Source organism: Hylaeus volcanicus, chromosome 3, assembly GCF_026283585.1.
Source record: "Hylaeus volcanicus isolate JK05 chromosome 3, UHH_iyHylVolc1.0_haploid, whole genome shotgun sequence".
Lineage (NCBI taxonomy): Eukaryota > Metazoa > Arthropoda > Insecta > Hymenoptera > Colletidae > Hylaeus > Hylaeus volcanicus.
Window position 1 is genome coordinate 28,989,431 of NC_071978.1, and position 20,946 is coordinate 29,010,376.

Sequence of the window (20,946 nt, forward strand, 5' to 3'; positions counted from 1 at the left end):
AGTCTGTTTCAATATTTAAAAGTAATTTCCAGCCAATCATAGCGTTTGGAACGCCGGAAAAGGACCACTAGCGAAATTCACCGCGGAGCGGGCGAGCTCGACGGAAATGCGTACCCATGATGCATCATTGATAGCAACATGGCGGAGATGATTGAAAGTGAGTAAAAGTTTACTTATTCTTGATAAAATTAATCCAACAAAGGTTAATTAAATTAAAAAAGTAGTTGTACGGGAGAAATAAATGTTTCGAAGTCTTCAATGTTGACATGTAAAATCTTTCTGGATGATGTTTACGGACTTATGGTTGGTGTTTTAATTGCGCTCAGAAAGGTCTGGTTTAAAATTTCAAAAATGACCAATACACAATTCAAGCGGGACGGCGATCTTTACCATTTCAATCTTCATTTACCAAACAATATTTTCAAGACGTATATCAGCTGATATGTTTCCTTGTCTTCCTACTGTTAATAATTCGACGAGTATGGCTTTTACCTTGATACAATAAGTACGCATACTGTTTACGAAACTACGAAAAGTTTGGTTATGTTGCTACCTAACAGCAGAACGACCAAGTTCTCGTTTCTTTTCGTATCACCAATTCGAATAAGTTTTTACATGACACGATCGCGGATGAAGAATTACTAATAAATTCTATATTAATAAACGAACGATTATACTTGAGGTTACCAGTATTTGTATACAGTGCTTTTTTTCATATCTACTTTTAACAGATTATAGTATACAATATTATGAAGTAATAATTTCAAAACTTCAAAGAAGATGATATAATTTTATTTAAAACATTATTTCCACATTGATATTTAGTTAGATTTCCTTACATTCTGGTAATTGTAATTATAAACAATCCAAATTTGTAGGCATTTCTTCGATATGTAATACACAGGGCGCAATCTAAAACAGACATGATACAAAAATGTAGCATTATAGAATCGATTAAATGTATTTTCTCATTCAATACGAATATAATGCCTTTGCTTTAGGTGAATCTGCTGAAACGCTATTATCTATAAAAAATGGAGGCTACCCTTCGATCGATGAAATCAAAACTGAAATAATCGACGATGATACAATGGATATGGACGATCAACAAATTTCAAATAATTCAACAGACTCGCATATGGATACAGAAGAATCTGATCCAATTCCTGAACTAGGACCTGCAGCATTAGGGTTGCAAAGAGTAGGTGCTCTACCTCCACCAAAACCAAATCCTCCGACTCAACCGGTTCAAGTTCTAAACCGACGAGGAATGCCAGCACGAATAAGAAAGAAAAATAAATTGTTTTATGATGATATATTAGTTAATCATCCGCATCATAGGTAAGTTTACACATTGTGTATATAATAAAGGGTTTAATTCATATTGTCTCTAATATATATTTTCTAGAATCAAAAAGGATCCATCTCAACCAGATACTAAACAATCTCCTAAAAAAATACCTAGACCTTCTCCAGCAAAAAAACAAAATAGAATAACCAATGAGCCACGAAAAAATAATAATATGTTAACCCAACCATTGACACCTACAGTGACACCAATTAAACAAGAAAAAGAACCTGATAAACCTTTACAACCTTCGTCTCCAGATCGTAAAATTGGACAAAAGATTGGCATGAGATTAAGAAATTTATTAAAGTTACCAAAAGCACACAAATGGGTTTGTTACGAGTGGTTCTATAGTAACATTGATAAGACACTTTTTGAAGGTGATAATGATTTTATGATATGCTTGAAAGAATCATTTCCACAATTAAAAACTCGGAAATTAACTCGTGTTGAATGGTGTAAAATAAGAAGAATGATGGGTAAACCACGAAGATGTTCTCAATCATTCTTTGAAGAAGAAAGACGAGAGCTAGAAAGGAAAAGACAAAAAATTCGAATGCTACAGCAAAGAAAAGCTGCAGATGTTAATAGTTACAAAGATTTACCACCAGAAATACCATTGCAATTAGTAATAGGTACCAAAGTTACAGCAAGACTGAGAAAACCACAAGATGGATTATTCACTGGAAGTATTGATGCAGTGGATACTAGTAATAATACTTATAGAATTACATTTGAACGTGCTGGACTTGGAACACATAGTGTCCCAGATTATGAAGTACTGTCAAATGAGCCACCAGAAACAATAAGTGTTGCATCGTTTGCTCAAAAGTTTAGACCTAGACATGTACAATATGTACCATCTCCACCGTATGCAATGAAGTTAATGTCTCCGCGTCTAAATAGCGATCCTTTAATATCTAATGCTTCTGTAGCGCTGCCAAAGAAATCTCATATTGGTGGAACTATGAATGGTTATCCTCTTAAATTACTTGAATTTATGGTAAAAGTAAATAAAATATTAGCCGCAAAAAAAATAAAGCTTAAAAAATTGAAAGAGATGAATAGTGAAGCAGAAAAAAGACGATCTTTTGGAGAACCACTTCCACCGGATTTTGAGAGAAGATATGCAGGGTAATTGACTACTTTATTTAATAATGTATATTAGATTTACGATTCTCCTATACATATTTATATTGATTTTAGAATTGTGGTTGAATTGGAGAAAATGAATACTGCTCTTCAAGATTTTCTGAACGATGTCCAAGAATTATGTCAAGAAATGGCTCCTGAACCTAGCGTGGCTGCTATGCTAGCTCCATCCCACCTTCGTGAAAAGTGTAGACAGGAAGCGGCAGATATGATCACTAGAAATAATATTATCAATGACAAGGAACCTGGGAAAATGACTCAATTAGTAACAGATTTAACCGCTCTAATGCTTCAAGTGAAGGTAATACTAACCATTCGTTCGATATAACCACTACTTCTTGACACCATTGTTTATACAATTTTTCTCATGTTCTAGAGTTTATCTGATTCAGACCGAAACGCATACGAACTGAAAGTATTACAGGGTACTATGGAACAAATACGTTCAAAACTGAGTCCACAGAATCAACAAGTTTTTCAAAATTGTGTCGAAATACATATGCAACATATACAATTAGGTCTTGGACAAAGAGGTGCTTTAACACCATTTATGGCTCAAAGGGCTTAGCAAATGTAAAAGTAATCTTCGCAATACTTTTAATACATGTACATTACTAAAACAGATATAGAACATAATACTACAATATTTTATAAGAAAATCCAACTTTATTTTATTATCTTTTTGTATAAGGCATATCATTATTAAAGAGTATCTATATTATTAGGATACAAATGTGTATTAACACTACTGTACATACAATGTTTCTAAAACTACTTTTTCAAGCTGCATTCTGTAAATGCTTTTAGAATAATGTGCTGTTAATTGCATTAAACGTTTAAAAATGTTCATATTTTAAAGATTTACATGTCAGCTTTGCAATTTAAATACAACGCGAAGTTATCTTTCAATTACTAAATCATTAATACTGCTGTAAATAGAATATGCACGTTCTACAGTGACAGTTTTCATAAACTTCGTATAGAAATTAATGATTTTAAATTATAATATTTTCAGTTTGTAAAATATAATTGTTCTTTTTTGTTTGTCTATTAATAATTGAACAGATTAATATATAATTATTATATTAGTATCATTTAGTAATTCTCTATAGTTCTGTATATTAGGCATATTCACTAACATTGCGAAATAAATTGTAAATACATTATGAGTGGTAAAAATATACAATTCTTTTGAAATAAATCTTATTCACAATAAAATAGAAATTTACTACAATTACACACGTAAAGTTAATATAAATAATTTCAATATAGACATTATTTTCAATGACAAATTATCTTTATAATTGTATGTAAAATAGGTTATATTAAAAATATATTATGTCATTTAATTATTACAGTTCCTTTATAATTTCTTTTAGTGATGCTATGAAATTTGTTTATTATTCGAAAAGAAAAAAATTTAAGTATCCCTATTTTTGTTATATAAATGAAAATAAATTTTGTAAGTATTGTGATAATCTTGACAAATAAAAGTATGTATATTAATTGTTCTAAATTTCAGACACATTTATTTTTTAAGTATACATTCTTATATCAACATTAATTACAGTAATGACGTTATAGAGTATATTTCGTGTAGTGGAAAATAAAAAAGAATTTTACTTTTGCAGTCGTAATTTACATAACAGTTTATATTGTAGCATTAAAGTAAAAAATCTTCCAACATACATGAAATTTATATTTAACAGCGAAAAATTGTATTTTTTCCGTAGAATCGTTAGTAATCATTCAAATTTATTTGAATATGTTCTGTGTATAACATGTCACATATGTCTTATTTAATTGCGTTGTAACACCAACTCTCATATCTCTTGCAAGTTTCAATACAACCTATTGTTTCCTTCATTTCTTATGTTTATTCAGTGCGTTAATTAACGCGTCTGCATCTTCAGCTGTTTTTACTCTTAACAAGACTGATACCGGTGGTGGTGTAGATTCAGGCATTGGCAAACAAACCAACATTATTGTGGTTTTATCCATGCGTACTGTTGGAATACTTTCAGTTAATAAAGTATTGAGCAGTAAATTTCCCAGAGAGGTCTCTGCACGTACTATTAATTGCGTTTTATCATTTGGAGTTGGCTTTAAAAACAGTATTCCTACACCTCTACTAGTAAAATTACCATCTTTCTTTATGAAAACTTTACATCTGTAACAAATGCAATACGAGTAAATTTTGTTATTAGAAATATGTTTATTACAGAGTATTACCTTTGTTCATAGATGGCACCTTCTTCTGTTACTTTCTTATACTCTACTTTTGGTGGTTCCTCATCTTCATCATCTTTTACTTCAGTTTCTGATTTATCCTCAGACTCTTGTGGTTTTACAACTTGAGCTCCGAATGTAAATGGTTTGGCACTACAAATTAAAACGTTATTAAAATGTACTGATTTATACATGAGTAAATGAGAGAGCCTTCCAAATACCTTCCAAAACTAAAACCAGTTGGTGTATTACTAGTAGTAGAAGAACTTTGACCAAAACAGAAAGTACTAGCTGGACCAAAAGAACTACTCGTAGATTTTAAATCTGATTTTGACTCTTGTTCTTCTGATTTATTATCTGAGACAGTAGATGGTTTACTCAAAAACGAGTTCTTTTCTGAGTTCACATTTCCAAATACACTTTTAGTCCCAGCATTATGGTCTATGTTACCAAAAACAGATTTATGCGTACCCGTAGATTGCTCTGTATTACTAAAAATAGATTTACTAATATCTGCGGTATGCTCTGATTTACCAAATACAGATTTAGGTGAATATAGGTCAAAAATTGATTTTTCACGCTTCCAATCTGTTGAATTCAAAGGAAATTTTGGACTTGTCCCTCCAAATGGAGAGTTAGTAAGTTTTTTTTCTGTACTTGGACTCTCCTTATTATCACTAGTATGCACAGGCTGCACATTCTCTGATATATATGTTGCCTTATCGGTTCCATTTCCATGTTTTGCTTCAATTTCTTTAAGATATCTTTCATAATCTCTAAAAATAGGTGTTAGAATACAAAATGAATTTGCATCTACATGAGTTTTAATCCATTGTGCCACACTTTCATTCAACCCTTTTAATTTAGCAAAATAATCAGAAGATTTCTTAAATATATTTTGATCTTCTTGTTCGCAAGAACTCTTTTTACTTGTAGTTGTGCTGGATGATGTTTGCACTTCAGAATTTTCTTTTTTATTCGTGCCATTTTCACTGCCTTTAGATGCTCCGTTACTTGCTGGAGATTTGTTGACGGTTGTGTGCGTTTTTAAATTTGCATCAGGAGTATTACTATTAACTAAAAAGCTGAATGGTGAACTCTGAGGTGTAGATGATTCTACTTTAAAGCCTGCAAATGTACCGAATGTACTTCTGGTATTATCCTGAAAATTAATCAATGATAAATATAGAAGTACTTAAATTAACAAATATAAAAATACAAGAGTTACTTACTTCTGTAGCTTGTAAACGACGCTTAGCCCTTTTAACAACTCTTTTTTCAAGTACATCATCGGATGCTTTTGTAAATGTTCCGGCGTCTTCGGGTTCGTGTTCTTCTTGCCAATTGTCATGATTTAATTCCGTAGTCGCGGATCTCTTAGACGACATTTTTAATACTATTAAATGAAAGAGAAGACAAAATAGAAAAAAGTTTATATTGAAGAAATTGTAACTATTGTCGAAAACGTTATAGTAAATTGGATAAGTTATAATATCTTCTAAATAAAACGGAAGGAATAATCGTAACATAACCTCTCAGCCTTTCAAATATCATGATATTGATTTTCTTATTTTTGCAATAAAAATTGAATGAAGTTACAATATTTAATAAACTTAACACTATAAAGAAGTTTATTGAAATTAATTTAATTACACTTATATTGTACTATATGGTTAACGTACATGAGAAATCATAGATACTTGAGCAGTAGAGCACAATTTTTTAAGGGTTACGCATGCGTGTTTGTCGATCAAACTAGTATACAACGAACGTCAAACTTTATCTTGAAAGGTTAAACAACAGTATAATAATTTGAGTACTATTTGATATTTACGCTATAAACATATATCTTAATCTACTCTCAATGGTAAGATAACGCAACATTTACAAAAGCAATTTGAACGAGTATAAAAGTACTTTTTTAAATTCTATAAGGTGGTATTTACTAAATATCTTTATTGTTACAAATGATAAGTAAAAAATATAATCATAACATGTAACTATAATTTATTTGAAAATTTAGAAAAATTTATAGTAGATGTAAATCGACGAATTGATATTCTTTGTCTTTACCGTGTTCTAAACTTTTAACTTCTACAGAAATTTCAAGGGAAGTTCTGCAATTAATATAAATTGTTAAGGCAATTCTGTTTATATACAAAAAGTAGTCCATTTCTATGGTGGAAGTTTACCATAGCGTAAAATAAATTGATGAAGATATTATCATATCTTTCTATATGTATTCATTATAAAATATACAGTCTATACCATGTATACATGAAGAAAGATCACGTGATGTACTGCTATCATGTACAGATGATCGATTTAAATTCCACACTCCAGTATATATGTGCGTGTATTTATATTTCCTCTAGGAGCAACCAATATATAGTATATGAAGTTATAGACTGTATATGATTAAAGTTTTACATGTATGAAAAGAGTATAGTATTTTTTTGTAGTTTTCAAGAAAGTAGGTTTTCTAGAATAATGAATCGATAGAGGTATGAAAAGGATACAAATCGTGGGATATAATTGTTAATCTAACTTAATGTGCCTAATAAGTGTAGCCATGTTAAGACGTATCTTCAAATGCGCAGAAATTCCGAAACGCGTCTCCGGCTTCAAGGAATGAGTACGCTTGTCTCCTACCGTGAACGCCGTTTCGTTTCGTTTCGTAATCGCAAATACGTGGCGCCACTATCGCCGGCATTACCAACGTTCACTATCATACAAGATTTGTCTCGAGAAAATCTTTTCCTTGTCCGTCCTGTGGTTTTGTAAATTCGTAAGTGCAAGTCGTGTCGGTTGTCGAACGTGAATGAAAATACAAGTTAAATAAAATTGGAAGATAAACTGGAAGGCTGTTTGGTACAGCACGCATACCGGTTGTACAAGCTTGGCGCGAAAACTCGCTTTCAAGGAGCGCGTCGGATCCCTGGGCATACAACGCAACGAGAGGGAGGAAGAAAGGCTGGGGGAGAAAGAGAGAAAGATTGTGGGCTAGGGCTAGGGGTGCCAGGGGATCTCGAGCAACTTGGCACGTCCGTGTACGGAGGCAACAGTGCTGGTGGCAGCACAGACGCTCGTTGATGAGCGAACAATTCACTTTGGTACGCGGTTTCACGACGTTATTTGGTCTGTTCGGTGCCGTGAAATAAGGATATTCATATGTACGTACGTAACAGAGGGACAAAGTGTGCCTGTGACATTTTTACCTGTTCGATTTTCCTAAGTTAAAACGGTCAAGTGTCGTCGCGGTGGCTCGAAGAGTTGGTGGCTGGTGCGCGCCGTGCGTGCGGTTGATCGGAGCGTATACCGCTGTTCTCGTCAATTTGGTGGGAGAGTGAGAGTGAGAGAGGGAGGAGGGGTTTCCCGTCCTCCTCTTCTCTCGCTAAAATCAGCCGGATTTTTGAACAGGGAGGAAAAACGAATAAACGCATAGTAAAAATATGGAGATATCGAAGAGTTTGCAAGCTGAAATTCTCGCCGTGCAAAATAAGCTGAAAAATGCCATACGCGATCATCAGGTGAGTTTCACGATGCATGATATGTGCATATATGTATGTCGAAAGCGATTTAAAGATTGAGAGTACAAATCCAAAGGAACCTGTGGGCGAGTAAGTTGACGAATAATTTTTAACCGAGCACCGAATTTTTCCTACTATTGCACGCGCTGTCGTCTATTGATTGAAAAATCTAGGTAACACGCTCGATAAATAATCAACATAAAAAGTGAACAAGTTTTTGCAAGCGATTTAGCACGTATCTGTCGATGCTAAATACTTTATTTCCGAGGGAACGTTATAAAGCAATCGATAATTAAACGCTCGCAACATTTTTCTTTGGAAATTCGTTTCTTTTTGTTCAGTTTTCTTGGCATTTCCACGTACAATGCGTGCACGAACGCATGTACGCACAAGGCACGCGCGCGCGTGCATAAATGCATACTTCCATACTATATTTACTGAATTCGTTTCTTTAACGTAAATTCCTCGAAGATTCGTGAAACAATCATCGCGATCAAAGATGTCCGATTAGTGCGGGACACCGACGAAAACTGAGATACTGATATGCCATATGTCTGTCCGATCTATTTTTTAATAGTACATAATAGCATTTCCTAACATTCCTTTCACTCGTATTGGACATTTGTAAAACTGTTTCATCTTCGGCTGCACGAACAGCGTTGCGCGCTATCAAAAGCGAAAGAAGCGTAACAAGTTCCGAAGTAACTTTTGCTCGCCTTAAATCATGGGGCAAGTTTGCGCAGAACAGTGGTTATTTTTTTTTTTTTTTACGAAACATACAAACTCGAAGGTGAACGAGTGTTCAGACCTTAACCTTTGTGGTAGAGTGCTTCGACCGATGCGTCGCATGACTTTGAGAACCAATATTCCGTCCCTCTCTCGTTCGTTCATTCGGTTACTCACTTGTTCAGTTAACCCCCTTCCCCTGTCTTTCTCTCTCTCTCCCTCTCTTGATCATCCTAACTCCTATACGTAGTTCTATTCTCTCTCCTTATCGCGTTCAATTTTCTTCCCCTGTCTAAATATTGTCTTCGATCAGTTCGTTTTTTCTTTTAATTACCATAAACTTCAATTTGACCATCAGCTTTTGTTTGACAACCAACTTTTACTATATCCCATCACGCCTCGTACTTATCCTCTCCCCTTATGTTTAACGAGAAACTTGTCAAATTTACCATCAGCAGTTAAAGAATATTTATCGTTAGAATTATAATACCGATCGTGTTAGAAATTTATTATTAACTTTTCATTAGCGATAAGCTTTGCATTGTAAATGCACATAAGGTCAAGGCATACTATCGACGAGTTTCCAACGTATTTTGGTACATATAAACCAATAATGTCGCATCGTACGTTCGCGCGTGCCTTGTTTCGCCCATTACGAGCAAACTTTTATTAACTAGCAAGAACGCTAGAGGGATATGCGCACAGAGTAAAGTTTTTCTCAGCGCACGATCGACGTTGGGCCCTGCTCTACCGACCTTGTCTCGCGTAACTCGAAATTATACATACGTATATTCGTCTCTATTACAGTTTCGCATACTTTCGGTCGGTATCATTCGATCCATTTACAATTCTTCCCTACCATCTTTTTCGCTCTTTAAAACTTTTACTTTTCAACCACTTGACGAAGTTGTGATATTTCAAGATTAGACGAAATAGTTAAATTACATTTAAAAGGTAATTAATCTGGAACTTTCTGTTTGAATTATAGATCTGTGTGGGCAAGCTGAAAGATGACCCCAACGTAAGTAATTTCACCTTTTCTAATCTGTAATCCAATCCGAACTTGATAAATACGCGATTGTAGGCACTTTAATTGAAAAGGACGTAATTACGGCAGAATTGATCTACACTTGTTTGAGGAGAAAGGTACACTGTACCGTAATCGAATAATTATCGTTTCCACCTGTTGTCACGATTTTTTCGATAAAAAATATAACAGCGAAGTTTTTGTTCGAATTAAAAATACGCCATTGTCTACTATGAGATCTATAATTAGGCGGTGGTGACTGTTACGTCAGTTACGTGGCGCGTAAATTGATTGTCTTCCGCGTATAACTACATCTTATGTCACGGTTGTAATGCTACAGTTACCATACCGAAGTAGGCTGGGAAATTTCAAATGAAAACCGAGCATTTCTTTGATTTTTTTATCTTTTGCGTTATTACGGCAACAGTTTGCGTGTTTGAACGGCACAGTATATGCGTAGAAACGTATGGCATCGCGAGTTTAAAATGATTTATATCTCTTTGCTTTGCAGAACACAGACATTCTCGGCCAGATACAAAAGATTCACTTGCACATCGTGTCGTTGGGAAGATGCCAGGTAAGTTGAGAATTGATTTCCTCGAGCTTCACTCTTTCGCGATGATCCAGGCCAGGCGTGTCCATGAACGTTTACGTTCCGTATTTAAGCTTGTCGTTTCGTGCGAATAGAAGCGACGTCGTATGAAATTATCATCTCGATATCAGCGCGTTACGTTACAGGCAGTATTTTATAGTCGAACTAACCCTTTCGAGGGAAAATTCTTTCTTGATCGATGCATCGATCGCACGGAAATAATATTTTCGAGGCGACGAGACGCTCGAAATATGTACAGGCTCTTGAAAGAGCTGCACGCTTTACGCTGTTGAAAGTTTAAACATTGTTTATGAGAAAATTATACGGCTCGTTTGCGACATTCGGTTCTCATCGACAAATGGAATATACAGAAATGTGAAAAAAGGTTGCCTTGAGTTTCAAGGTTAAAACAAACTTTGCGACAAGTTTTCTCAATCATTTATCACCTGGCGTAACGAATATGCTTTTAACGCCCATCACGGTATTACTCCCGTCATTTAAGTGCATCACCGTTGCAACTGTATTTGTAATCAGTATATTAAGTCTCTTAACTTTGCGTCTGTTGCTGCATGCATTCGCATTGCCTATAAACTTTTATAATATACACGCGCATATTCGGTATTCGAGGATATGTTACTCGAACAAAGTAGTACGAAAGTTCTGGAGTTTCACGATCGTGTAGAACTTCGTCCATCGTAATTGCGACAAGGTTGAGGATGTTCCTCGTGAACGATATACATATACATTACGAGATCAAGCTGTGTATCGACCTTGCGTTAGCTTGCGGATACGTCGAATACGTGTTTCCCTACTATTCGTGGAAATACGTATTACCATTTAACCGTTACGGTACGCGTTGTTGATTCTACCGAGATAAGTACGAGGTTACTTTTATGAAAAATTTCTTAAACGTTATCGAATCAACTTTCCGTATCGATCTTGCATTAGCTTGCAGATATACTCGGTGGAAGAAATATAGCGAGGTCGTAGAAACTGTAGAGAATGAAGACGATAGCGGCCTCGAATGGGTTGGATGTCAACAGTTCAGGGACGAACAGAAACGACTGTTGTTCGGTCGTAGCATTTCGAACGGCCTAGGGTAATTTTTCAAAGGAAAATTGTAGCATAAATTTCGTTCAAAGGTACCTCGAGTACACGACTATATTGGTTTCATCAACTATACGCGTCGCTAAAATGTTGCGAACGTTATCAAATCGACCATTAGGCTGCAGATATTTTCAGTACTTACCATGTCACTGCGTGCATGCGACAAGCTGAGTAACGCGCTTACTCATAGTGTCGCAGACGTTATAGATCTAAATTCGTGTATCGACTTTGAGTTAGCTTGCAGATTCCTCGAGTATCATGTAAATGATGTAATACATACCGCTAGGCTGCGCTCATCGAGAATTTCCCAAACTTTATCGAGTTTATGCTTTCGCGTGGAGTCCGCGTTTGCTTGCAATATCTTCGTAGGACGCCCGCTAAAATGAGCAATGCACAGTTATAATTAAATAACGAACTCGTTGTGTGAGTTAACCGACTACCTTTGCCAAACTTTGTCGATCGTATCAACGATAGACAAGGACAGCTATTGTTTTCCTTCCTCGTACGCGCCAATCCCTTCGTATCTTGGGGTTCCCGAAAGCTCGATGTAGAGTCACTTTCGAGTTTTATTTCGAACAAACTAACAATTCATTCTTGCTTACATATTTGAGATATTTGAGCTTCTATCCATCCATTAAAAAGGAAGATGACCTCTCGAACACGCAAAGAAACTATTTTCAAAGACCCCTCAAAGTCTCTTTGGACGCGTTTCTTTCCAAATTCGTGAATCGACGATGAGTTGGAAGTAAAGGCAAGTCTCCCCGGTGGATGCGCTTTGCTACGTCGCAGCATCCTTTCCCAAACATCTCCGCGGTAATCCTGTTGGCGCGGACGCGTCCCTCCCATCCCTCTTGATTTCTTTGCTGTTTCTTCCAACTTTATTCACCAGTTTTTCTTTGCTTTCCACGTTGGCAATAAACGGCCGATCCAGGTAGATTGCCGTTGGATCAAAGGAAATACACGAAACGGATAGGAATGGATAAAGAGAGTCCGTTCCGAGGAGGGGGTGGGGGTCCGGGTGTACATAGACCGGGAATACACAGACCAGGAGTTGGCGGAGGGTGTGAGAGACGGTGAGAGCGCAGAGAGCGAGCGAGAGAATTGGAGTTTGGCGAAGAGGAAGCAGAGTAGCGGCCATGCAACGGCGCGGCGGGAGGGCTCAATCAATAAAATGTCCCGCAGAAACGTTTTCAGCTCTTTACGAAATCTCCCCGTTTTTTCTCTTTCTTCTCTCCTCCACTGTTAGTCTTCACCTTGTCACATTGCCTCCTCTCGACTTTCCATGTTTTCCCACACTCGTTTCTCCGCTTTGGCTCTTCGACGGTTCTTCGTCCTTCGTCTCACCCCCTAACTCTGTTTCCAAAAACTTGAAAGTTGTTCGTTAGTTTTATTGATTTTTTTATTGGAAATGTTCTATATACAGGGCGTTCACCTTCTGGCGGTAAATTTTTTAGGATGCGGTTTTACAGGCTAAATTTGCACTCTCGCAGTAAACGTAGCAAATCTCTCCGTTTCTTCCTTTCTTCAGAGAAGTTGGCCGGGGAGATCGATGTTCGAAGCAGTATCGCTTTTCGATAAGAACTTTGGCAAAGTAAAGAAAAAGTACGAGTTTGTGGAACGAGGAATTCGTAATCAACTCGGCCGATGTTTCTTTTTCGTAGAATACTTGTTCATTTTTCGTCCGACTGTGGGATAATTAAGAAACGTGTTGTCCGGTGAGAGAATTCATTTAGTAGAATTGAAAGATTATTGTGCTCTTCATAATCTCTGTTTAGGTATAATGGACAACGGTGTTCGCGTTCGACGCGGTTTTCGCGATTTATAGAACAGTTTGCTAAGAATATACATGTGTATATTCCCTGGCCGCTCGACGGCACGAATTTGTATTTAAACGATCCGCAACACAGTCTGCCAAGAAAGTTTTCGACGACCAATGCTCATAGTTTGCTATCTTAATGCGCAGAAGCAAGTTGTCCAGCGGCTGCGCAAGGAAGTCGAAACGTTCAAAGCGGAAAATGCGAACGGGGCGAAAGTTTCCATCGCGTCGCTTCTCGGCTTGAACAACAATAATCATATTACGAATAACAACGAGACGAAGCTTAAAACCGCTGGGAATAACTTCAATGCGAAGAAATCGAAGGAGGACTACGAAGAAGTCGTCAGAAACGGCGATGTACCATCACCCGCGCAGGATGATGGTATACCGACAAAGTGAGTAACCGCAACCCAATTTTTACATTTCTGGGAATCAATAGTACCATTTACTTGACTCGTTTCGTGTTTAGAGAACGGTCAAGTTCGGTGGAAACGATCTCTGGCGAGGACGACGTTATCGAGGTCTCCATGGACGAGAATTCCAACGAAAAGTCTGAAAAGGAAGAATCAGAAAAAGAGTGCAAGGTCGAGACGTTTGAAAAAATCAATTTTCTGAGCGCACTTGGCCTTATCACTACCGTTACTTGCGCCGAATTGCAGAACAGAAGGGCTGAGAGGAAGCGTCGTAGCACCGCCAATCCGCAATTTGTTTATTCCAGTCTAGATGTGCCAACGGTAAATGATCCGAGTGTCGTCTTGGTATACCGATACAATTGATCGTTTACGTTGGTACTAACTGTACGTTAACATATTTCAGAAACGGAAAAGACATTCGTATCTGCAATCTGGAAATGTTCCGCAAACACGGCAAACAACCGCACGTATGAACGGACCATCGCCTCCCCCTGTAAAAGTTTTACCACCGAAATCGACGTCACCACCGTCGTCGAAGGCTGTGATGAAGTCATTGATTCCAGTACAGAAATCTACTACGAGGCCAAATATTCTTAGAAACGTAACCGAAAGTAAAGTTTTCACCAACAAAGTCAAAGCCGAAAATGGACCCAGTCAGATTCAGTTGCCTGTGCCCACCGTAAAGTCTGTTCAATCGATTGGCAACAAAGCTGTACACATACCAGGCTTACCTTCCAGTCTGACAATCGAAAGGATCAGCAATGATTCAGCAGTCTGTATAACCTGCAGGAATCCAGGTACGTTACGAACGTTTCATCCAGAGAACAGTTACCTGATTTGTAAGTTTCATTGAGTTGGTAATAGAATTCCTTGGAAATGAAAATATATATCGAGTAATTTTCTGTTGGTACAGGTACGCTTACGGTGTGTGAAAATTGTGCATCCAATTATCACGTGTCTTGTCACTCCATATCACCGGCGCCACCAAGAATATGTCCCAAATGCGCGTTAATAGAGGAGGAAGAGATCGATGACGGCGAAGAAGGAGAGGAGGATGAGGAAGAGGAAGGACGTCCGTCGTTCAAGAAGAGCGAAGAATTCGGTAAATCGTCCTTGGCCTTTAAAAGGATCTTTACCTGTAGTAACGTTGATCGTGTGATTGACAAAAAAGTTCTTGTTTCCTGCAGACACTAGCTTGTTATGAATGTTCGTGGCACGCTTATCTCATTTCGCGGCGACACCGTCCGGAATCTATTTAATGTACCTTATATGCTTAATAAAAAAAGCAAAGCGGTACTTTCGGTTATATTCGATAACCGAAAGTTAGCGTACAGTTCCAATGGTAAAAAAAGAGAACTTTTAGATAATGCAGGCACGTTGTACCAATGAAGAGCGGGAAATTGTGTAACATGGGTCCACAATTTCTAGATTTAACGTGCAACGAGGTATCGCAGCGTTGCCGCAGACTTTATTGAGCGTAGACACACAGAGAGAATAAACGAGAGAGCAGCCTGCCGGAAGAAGTGTCCGCGAGTGAGACCGGCTCCTCGAATACGGCAGAAGAATTTGCAATTAAGAAGAACTTTTTGGTCGATCGTCGGTAATAGGGCACAAAAAAGCAACGTGTATTGAACGCGAAATGTCTTGCAGAGGAGAAAGAGAGAGAAAGATATGAGCTGCGCGAGCGAAACTCGGATCTGAGATTGCAGGTTTACGAGTTGGAAAAACGCTCACAACTACTCGGCCAGTCACTTCAGGTTCGTCCTGTGGCCTGCGTAGAAAGAAATTCATAAATATTTATTTTCATTTGGAATGCTGTTCATTTAATGAAATTGTACGCAAATATTTTTCATCTCTTTTGTTTTTTCATCGGTGAGAACCTGCAAGATCTCTACGTTTCTCCTTGTCTTTTTCGTTTTGAATATTATTTTTCAAAGACACGTCGATTTTTTTCCCTATCGGAAACGTGATTCTTTACTTTCCTATCGAGGCTCTTTACTTTACAATGAATCGATTTGTCTCTGACATTTTATAACTTCTATTAACATTATTGGTGTAGACTCTATGTACGTAAAAACTATCTCTTTTAAATTGAACTGTACATAATATTCGATCGTGTGCACCATACGTCTACAGCAATAATTTTATTCGTTAATCCGTGAAAACACGGAATGCACGATGCTTCCTTCGCGAACAATTCCGACTTTAATGTTTTGTAAAAAAAAGTGGTATTAATGTTTCATCCTTTCTTCTTTCTAAATTCAAATTGTGTATTGCTTATGCATTTCTTATCAGTTATAAATATAGTTAATCGTCAAATAGAGTACACGAGTATAGATTCGTATTAAAAAACTACATGTGCGTAGATACTACAAAAAACGGGAAATATTCGAAATCGATTTGTTCGTTACATCGTGTATTAAGAGCATGCTCATCTTTGTTACGATATTATCCGTTAGAAAATCAACGTGACTTTTAAGTTTTAACTTATTTTCGTATTTCACGGTGTTCATCATTTGTGTAACAAATCCTTTTATCTTTATTCTCACAGCTACAACATCGCACGCGTCAGGAATTATTAGGAAAACAAGAGAAGACTCAGAGATCTATAAAGCGTCTTGTGGACTTCATAAAAGTGATGCAGCTCAGAAAAAGCGAGGATTCTCCAATGCCATCGGCATCGGTCAGCTTCCCTCTTCGACCTTCCTCATCCCAATCTCCTCGAACAGTGTCTCTTCATCAACCGTCAACCAGTCGGATGTCGGGCCTTCCTCAACCGTTAATACCGAACAACGAGAAAGTGCTGTGTCCTACTCCTCCATCGTCCTCAATCAGTTGCCCCGGTCGAGTATCGCCTATGTCGATAGGGCAGAACCTCAAGTGTCCTACGCCTACCAGTTACCAGTCAGTAGCGTCCAATCAGAAAAACACCAGTCATACCTCATCGTCAAAAAAATTACAGAACCAGCCAGAAGGGCAAGTCAGTCTTCCGAAGACCAAAGTCACACCGCAATGCTCAATTATAAGTTGCCAACCACATCAGGCTACAACTCTCGCCTTCAGACCGAAATCTCTGTCGCCCACTCCTCTATGTTCGTCGGTAAACAGTTGCCCGACGCAGTCAGTCGTAACCGTAAGAAGCAAACAAACCGCGCAGTACCAGCGCTCAACCGCATCATCGACACAGAGAACCTCTCCATTACAGCCGAGTATCAGTTGGAACGATCGCCATTTAACGGACGAAAATCCAAGGCGAGGCAGTCAAGGAGTAAATTCGGTATCAATCAACTGCGATCTGCCAGAGCCACAGAAATCTTACTGCCTTCCTACGATAGTGGAGAATCCGACAAACAATTACAAATCACAAAGTCAACCGAGCCAGAGGAGGCAACCGTGTTCAGTAGTCGTCCAAAGTACAGGCCAAGAACCGGTGGTCTTCTCCACTCATTGTTCGCAGGCCATAACAAGTCCTATATCGTCACCGATAATCCTCGAGACTTACGAGACTTCGGTGCAGCTGACAAAGACTCTATCATCGGTCGACAACAACTGTATCAAGACTACCAGTTGGAATCAAACGAACGAAACGAGTCTCCGGTCCAATTGCAACGCGGTGCCCTCACAAAATTCTTCGAGCACGTGAAATTGGAAGAAGCGCATATACCAGCGCCATCTAGAGCAAAGCTAGTATACAAGAGTGGCAATGCGTCCGAGAAGAACGAACTCGATATCAGTGAAACCGCGGATGAAGATACAAATAGCGAGTTCGTTACCAGGACGCACACGTCGTCCTGTAACTTTGAAGATAACTTCACCGATCGAGAGGTGAAGCAGACCAGTTGGCTGTCGAACAGAAGCGCAGCGAAGAAGGGGCAAAAGAAAGATAATGCAACCAAGAGCGATACGTTCGACTCCACTTCGAGTTCGTTAACGCGAGCAGCCGACGTTATCACGTATGAACGTAAACGTGGTAATACGTATATAAGAGTCGAATGTGAACCTGATCACGACGAAGAGGACAGTACACTGTCTGGCACGTGTCAAAATGATACGAACTATTCAAGACGTATCGCATCTTTCGCGGAAATTGTATCGAGCAATCGAAGGGATCGCCATGAATCGGCATCTTTATGTAACGCACAAAGCAATTTCTTAGAACTTCGCAACGAGGTCTCAGTTCCTGATGATAAGGCTGATACCGAGAGACAAGACTTATCCAGTGGCAGACGTTCAACCAGTAGCAGCAGCGTTAGCAGCACGAGCGACAGCGACACTCCGGAACAAGCAATGAACGACACTATCAATTATTCTCGGCGACGATTATCCGGAAACGGATACAAGGAACGTTTGGGCATTAATGCTGTGTCCCCGGAGAGCATGCAAGTGCTTGAGCAATTCGAGTCAGCTATGCTGGAAACTGATTGTAGCAATGCTGCCACTAGTTAGAGTTAGTTACCTTAGAATGCGTTACGAACGCGTTGGTTATGCTCATGGCTAGATATTTACTTTCTTTCTTTCATTGAATAATGTTTGATTACTTTTCATCGAATGCCAAGATTTCTTGAGCGAAGCATGTTTCGTTGAAGGTACTTGTCTGATACGGTAACTCCGCGACGGTAAATCCGAAACTATTTACTATCATAACAGTTGGTAACTTTAATCAAGGAGTTACTTTTGAGAGTTTATCAAATTTGTACGTGTTCAGTTATGCATTTGTGTTTGTTACTTATCTAGAATATCTAAAGGGAATGAGAATTAGGTTACTCGTAATGGCTACAGATTTCCGTAAGCAGTTCCAGAGCTTTCTGTACTGCCTTGAGAAACAATGCAATCGTTTGTATACCGACAACCTTGATTGTGGCATCGATAACGATGATAATTAAGTACCATTTGCACTTCATCCTATAAGGATACGTAATTACTTCACGATTGTAATATTATCTATGTTGTCTGTTTGTTTATTTATTGATTATTGTTCATTAGACGTTTACCTTGTTCTTTTCGTGACAGTTAACGAACCATGAGGACCAACTTCAAATTTCTTCCGATCAAACAATATAATATATTCATGGAGAAATTAATAGAGATGCCGATTCACTTATCTAGGTTATACACTCATGTTTGCAATGTTGACTCATATAATTGGTATCGAATTACTCTGTATGGTATCTCTACAAAATTATTTACGCGAATGTTTTTGCCAGTTAAAACTTTGTAAACACTGTTCATTTGCAATAACGACGCGTAGAAAACACGCACATATCTAACAGATTTTGATCTGTGAAAGAGTAGAAAGGCTTAAAAAGGAAGTCTACGTACGTAAGCCGAGTCATATTACCATACTGCCTTAATAGTAATTTAAAAATGGTACTTTTTACAATAATTTCTACGGATATGCACGAGTTTGTATGTACGATTAAATAGACTGATTTGGACGTCGCCATATTGACATTAAGAGGGACAATGCGTGAGAAGTAAAGACGTTAATCAAAATGCGTTACCGTAGTCGAAAACCTAGGCGTTAAGATTGCGCGTACGTTAACAAGTAGGTAAAACGTTGTAGGAGTAACGTATCATCTTCATTTTATGATTTATATAAGGTTTCTTACGAATGGAGTGTGAGCGAGCCGTTCTCAAATGGTTTACATCGGGGTAAATTCGTAGGAAAAGAACGTCGTTATCATTTTTAGCGTATCATTTTTCCGAATTTGCAAGTGTTTACTTGAACGACTCGATGTACCAGTATTCATTACATTTTAATCCGCGGTATAAGCGGATGTCTTTCATCGACTACATTGTGCCGAATATAAACGATTTATACAGCGACGAGTCATCGCGATGATATCGTCGAGATAATTTGTCCGATGAAAAATTGGGCGTAATGAAGCAGTTGAGTTGGTTAATCTATTTATTGCGTTGTCATTTTTTCTCGCGCGGTAAATACCGCCTGCTTGTCCAATACATTTACCTAGTGTATAAAATAAGAAAAGCTGAAAAAAAGTGGAAATTGTTATGCAATGTAGGCAACGAGATTAAGATCGAAATTCGTATTTTTATGAATAAAGTGAAACTGAAATACAATAAATTTCAGGTTGTAAACAGTTTACTAATCGTCATTGTCAGCTGTCGTTGGCGTGGAAAAGTACGACGAAAAATTTACACGTCATTATCTCAACGATTTTTGCCGACGCGGTATTTCGATCTGCGTGATAAGTTTTATTTCCCATATTGACGAACAACGATGTCGCGAGAGGGGAATCCTCGACTCGAACAAACACTCGGCTAATGATATGTAAATATGGCGGAACTAATCAAGCGGCTGTGCCAACAGGCTGCAAGAAGAGATCGGTAGTGGCGCGCGAGCGTTCGATAGCCGATGCATTTGCGCTGGCCTCTGCACACACGTATCGTGGATCGTGGCGCAGTAACCCGCGTACATATTTAATGGTCGCACGTTAATTGCGCTCTGTTTGCCCATTCCCCACTCTACGCTCCATCCCTATATCTATCACGGTTCTCGTCACCCTTTCTCTACCCGCCCTTATCCTTTGTTAGTTTCTGTCAGAGTTTAATTTTAACCAATTTATCTCGAATGCTCGATCGTTCATCATCGCAATCGCCCGTAAAATGCGAATTACGGGAAACCGAGCTTTTCGCGTCTCTGTTCCCAACGCTTTGCAAACGGTCATTTTGCTAGCAGAAATTTTAATATTTTTCTTACCGTATTAGATTTAGGCTACGAACGATTCACGACTTATAAGATAAGCGGAAGTGCCACTATACCACGATTCGGAGATAAAGTCACCGATCACATCCACGGACGTTACCATTGGAACTGTGAGTCTCTGTTTTACCGTTTAGTCGCCAGGTGGACAGGCATCGCAGTGTAATTTTTCTCGGATGAAATTCAAATCACGGTGCACAGTTAACTCTTCTTGTGCGGGTCAATCGGTATGTATTCGTTTCTTACGATCGATCAGAGTAATTTACAAACAGAATTTGTACG

At 38.1% G+C, this 20,946-nt stretch overlaps 3 protein-coding genes across 6 annotated transcripts; 2 read left to right on the forward strand and 1 right to left on the reverse strand.

Moving 5' to 3' along the window:
* The first annotated feature begins 32 nt into the window (after positions 1-32).
* LOC128873241 (protein lin-9 homolog) lies at positions 33-3,860 on the forward strand. Of its 3 annotated transcripts, none has more exons than XM_054116646.1 (5): positions 33-157; positions 1,002-1,341; positions 1,409-2,482; positions 2,555-2,801; positions 2,877-3,860. In XM_054116646.1, the coding sequence occupies exons 1-5, from the start codon at positions 139-141 to the stop codon at positions 3,066-3,068; spliced, it is 1,872 nt and encodes a 623-aa protein (XP_053972621.1). In that variant the 5' UTR covers positions 33-138; the 3' UTR covers positions 3,069-3,860. The 3 variants fall into 3 exon arrangements, with proteins under 3 accessions (XP_053972621.1, XP_053972622.1, XP_053972620.1); XM_054116647.1 differs by lacking the exon at positions 33-157 and adding an exon at positions 367-505; XM_054116645.1 differs by lacking the exon at positions 33-157 and adding an exon at positions 372-479.
* A 209-nt stretch (positions 3,861-4,069) lies between these two features.
* Positions 4,070-8,096, reverse strand: LOC128873242 (nuclear pore complex protein Nup50). 2 transcript variants are annotated; one of them, XM_054116650.1, is made up of 5 exons: positions 7,948-8,096; positions 5,962-6,125; positions 4,951-5,891; positions 4,733-4,882; positions 4,070-4,670 (listed from the first exon to the last, which is right to left on the reverse strand). In XM_054116650.1, exons 2-5 carry the CDS (start codon positions 6,115-6,117, stop codon positions 4,364-4,366), a joined length of 1,554 nt encoding a protein of 517 aa, XP_053972625.1. In that variant the 5' UTR covers positions 6,118-6,125; positions 7,948-8,096; the 3' UTR covers positions 4,070-4,363. The 2 variants fall into 2 exon arrangements, with proteins under 2 accessions (XP_053972625.1, XP_053972624.1); XM_054116649.1 differs by lacking the exon at positions 7,948-8,096 and adding an exon at positions 6,412-6,550.
* Positions 8,097-8,121: 25 nt separating this feature from the next.
* LOC128873240 (uncharacterized) lies at positions 8,122-20,025 on the forward strand. Its single transcript, XM_054116644.1, has 8 exons — positions 8,122-8,259; positions 9,974-10,006; positions 10,524-10,589; positions 13,675-13,922; positions 13,997-14,261; positions 14,344-14,737; positions 14,854-15,042; positions 16,492-20,025. The coding sequence occupies exons 1-8, from the start codon at positions 8,182-8,184 to the stop codon at positions 18,384-18,386; spliced, it is 3,168 nt and encodes a 1,055-aa protein (XP_053972619.1). The 5' UTR covers positions 8,122-8,181; the 3' UTR covers positions 18,387-20,025.
* The last annotated feature ends 921 nt before the right edge of the window (positions 20,026-20,946 follow it).

Bases quoted from the DNA above. Each gene is read 5' to 3' on its own strand.
- LOC128873240 (XM_054116644.1), top strand. From the start codon at position 8,182: ATGGAGATATCGAAGAGTTTGCAAGCTGAAATTCTCGCCGTGCAAAAT. The intron at 10,007-10,523 runs GTAAGTAATTTC...TTTGCTTTGCAG, and splicing joins AGCTGAAAGATGACCCCAAC to AACACAGACATTCTCGGCCA. The intron at 14,262-14,343 runs GTAAATGATCCG...AACATATTTCAG, and splicing joins CCAGTCTAGATGTGCCAACG to AAACGGAAAAGACATTCGTA.
- LOC128873242 (XM_054116650.1), bottom strand. From the start codon at position 6,117: ATGTCGTCTAAGAGATCCGCGACTACGGAATTAAATCATGACAATTGG. The intron at 5,892-5,961 runs GTAAGTAACTCT...ATTAATTTTCAG, and splicing joins GTCGTTTACAAGCTACAGAA to GATAATACCAGAAGTACATT. The intron at 4,671-4,732 runs GTAATACTCTGT...CATTTGTTACAG, and splicing joins GGTGCCATCTATGAACAAAG to ATGTAAAGTTTTCATAAAGA.
- LOC128873241 (XM_054116645.1), top strand. From the start codon at position 443: ATGTTTCCTTGTCTTCCTACTGTTAATAATTCGACGA. The intron at 1,342-1,408 runs GTAAGTTTACAC...TATATTTTCTAG, and splicing joins GTTAATCATCCGCATCATAG to AATCAAAAAGGATCCATCTC. The intron at 2,802-2,876 runs GTAATACTAACC...CTCATGTTCTAG, and splicing joins CTCTAATGCTTCAAGTGAAG to AGTTTATCTGATTCAGACCG.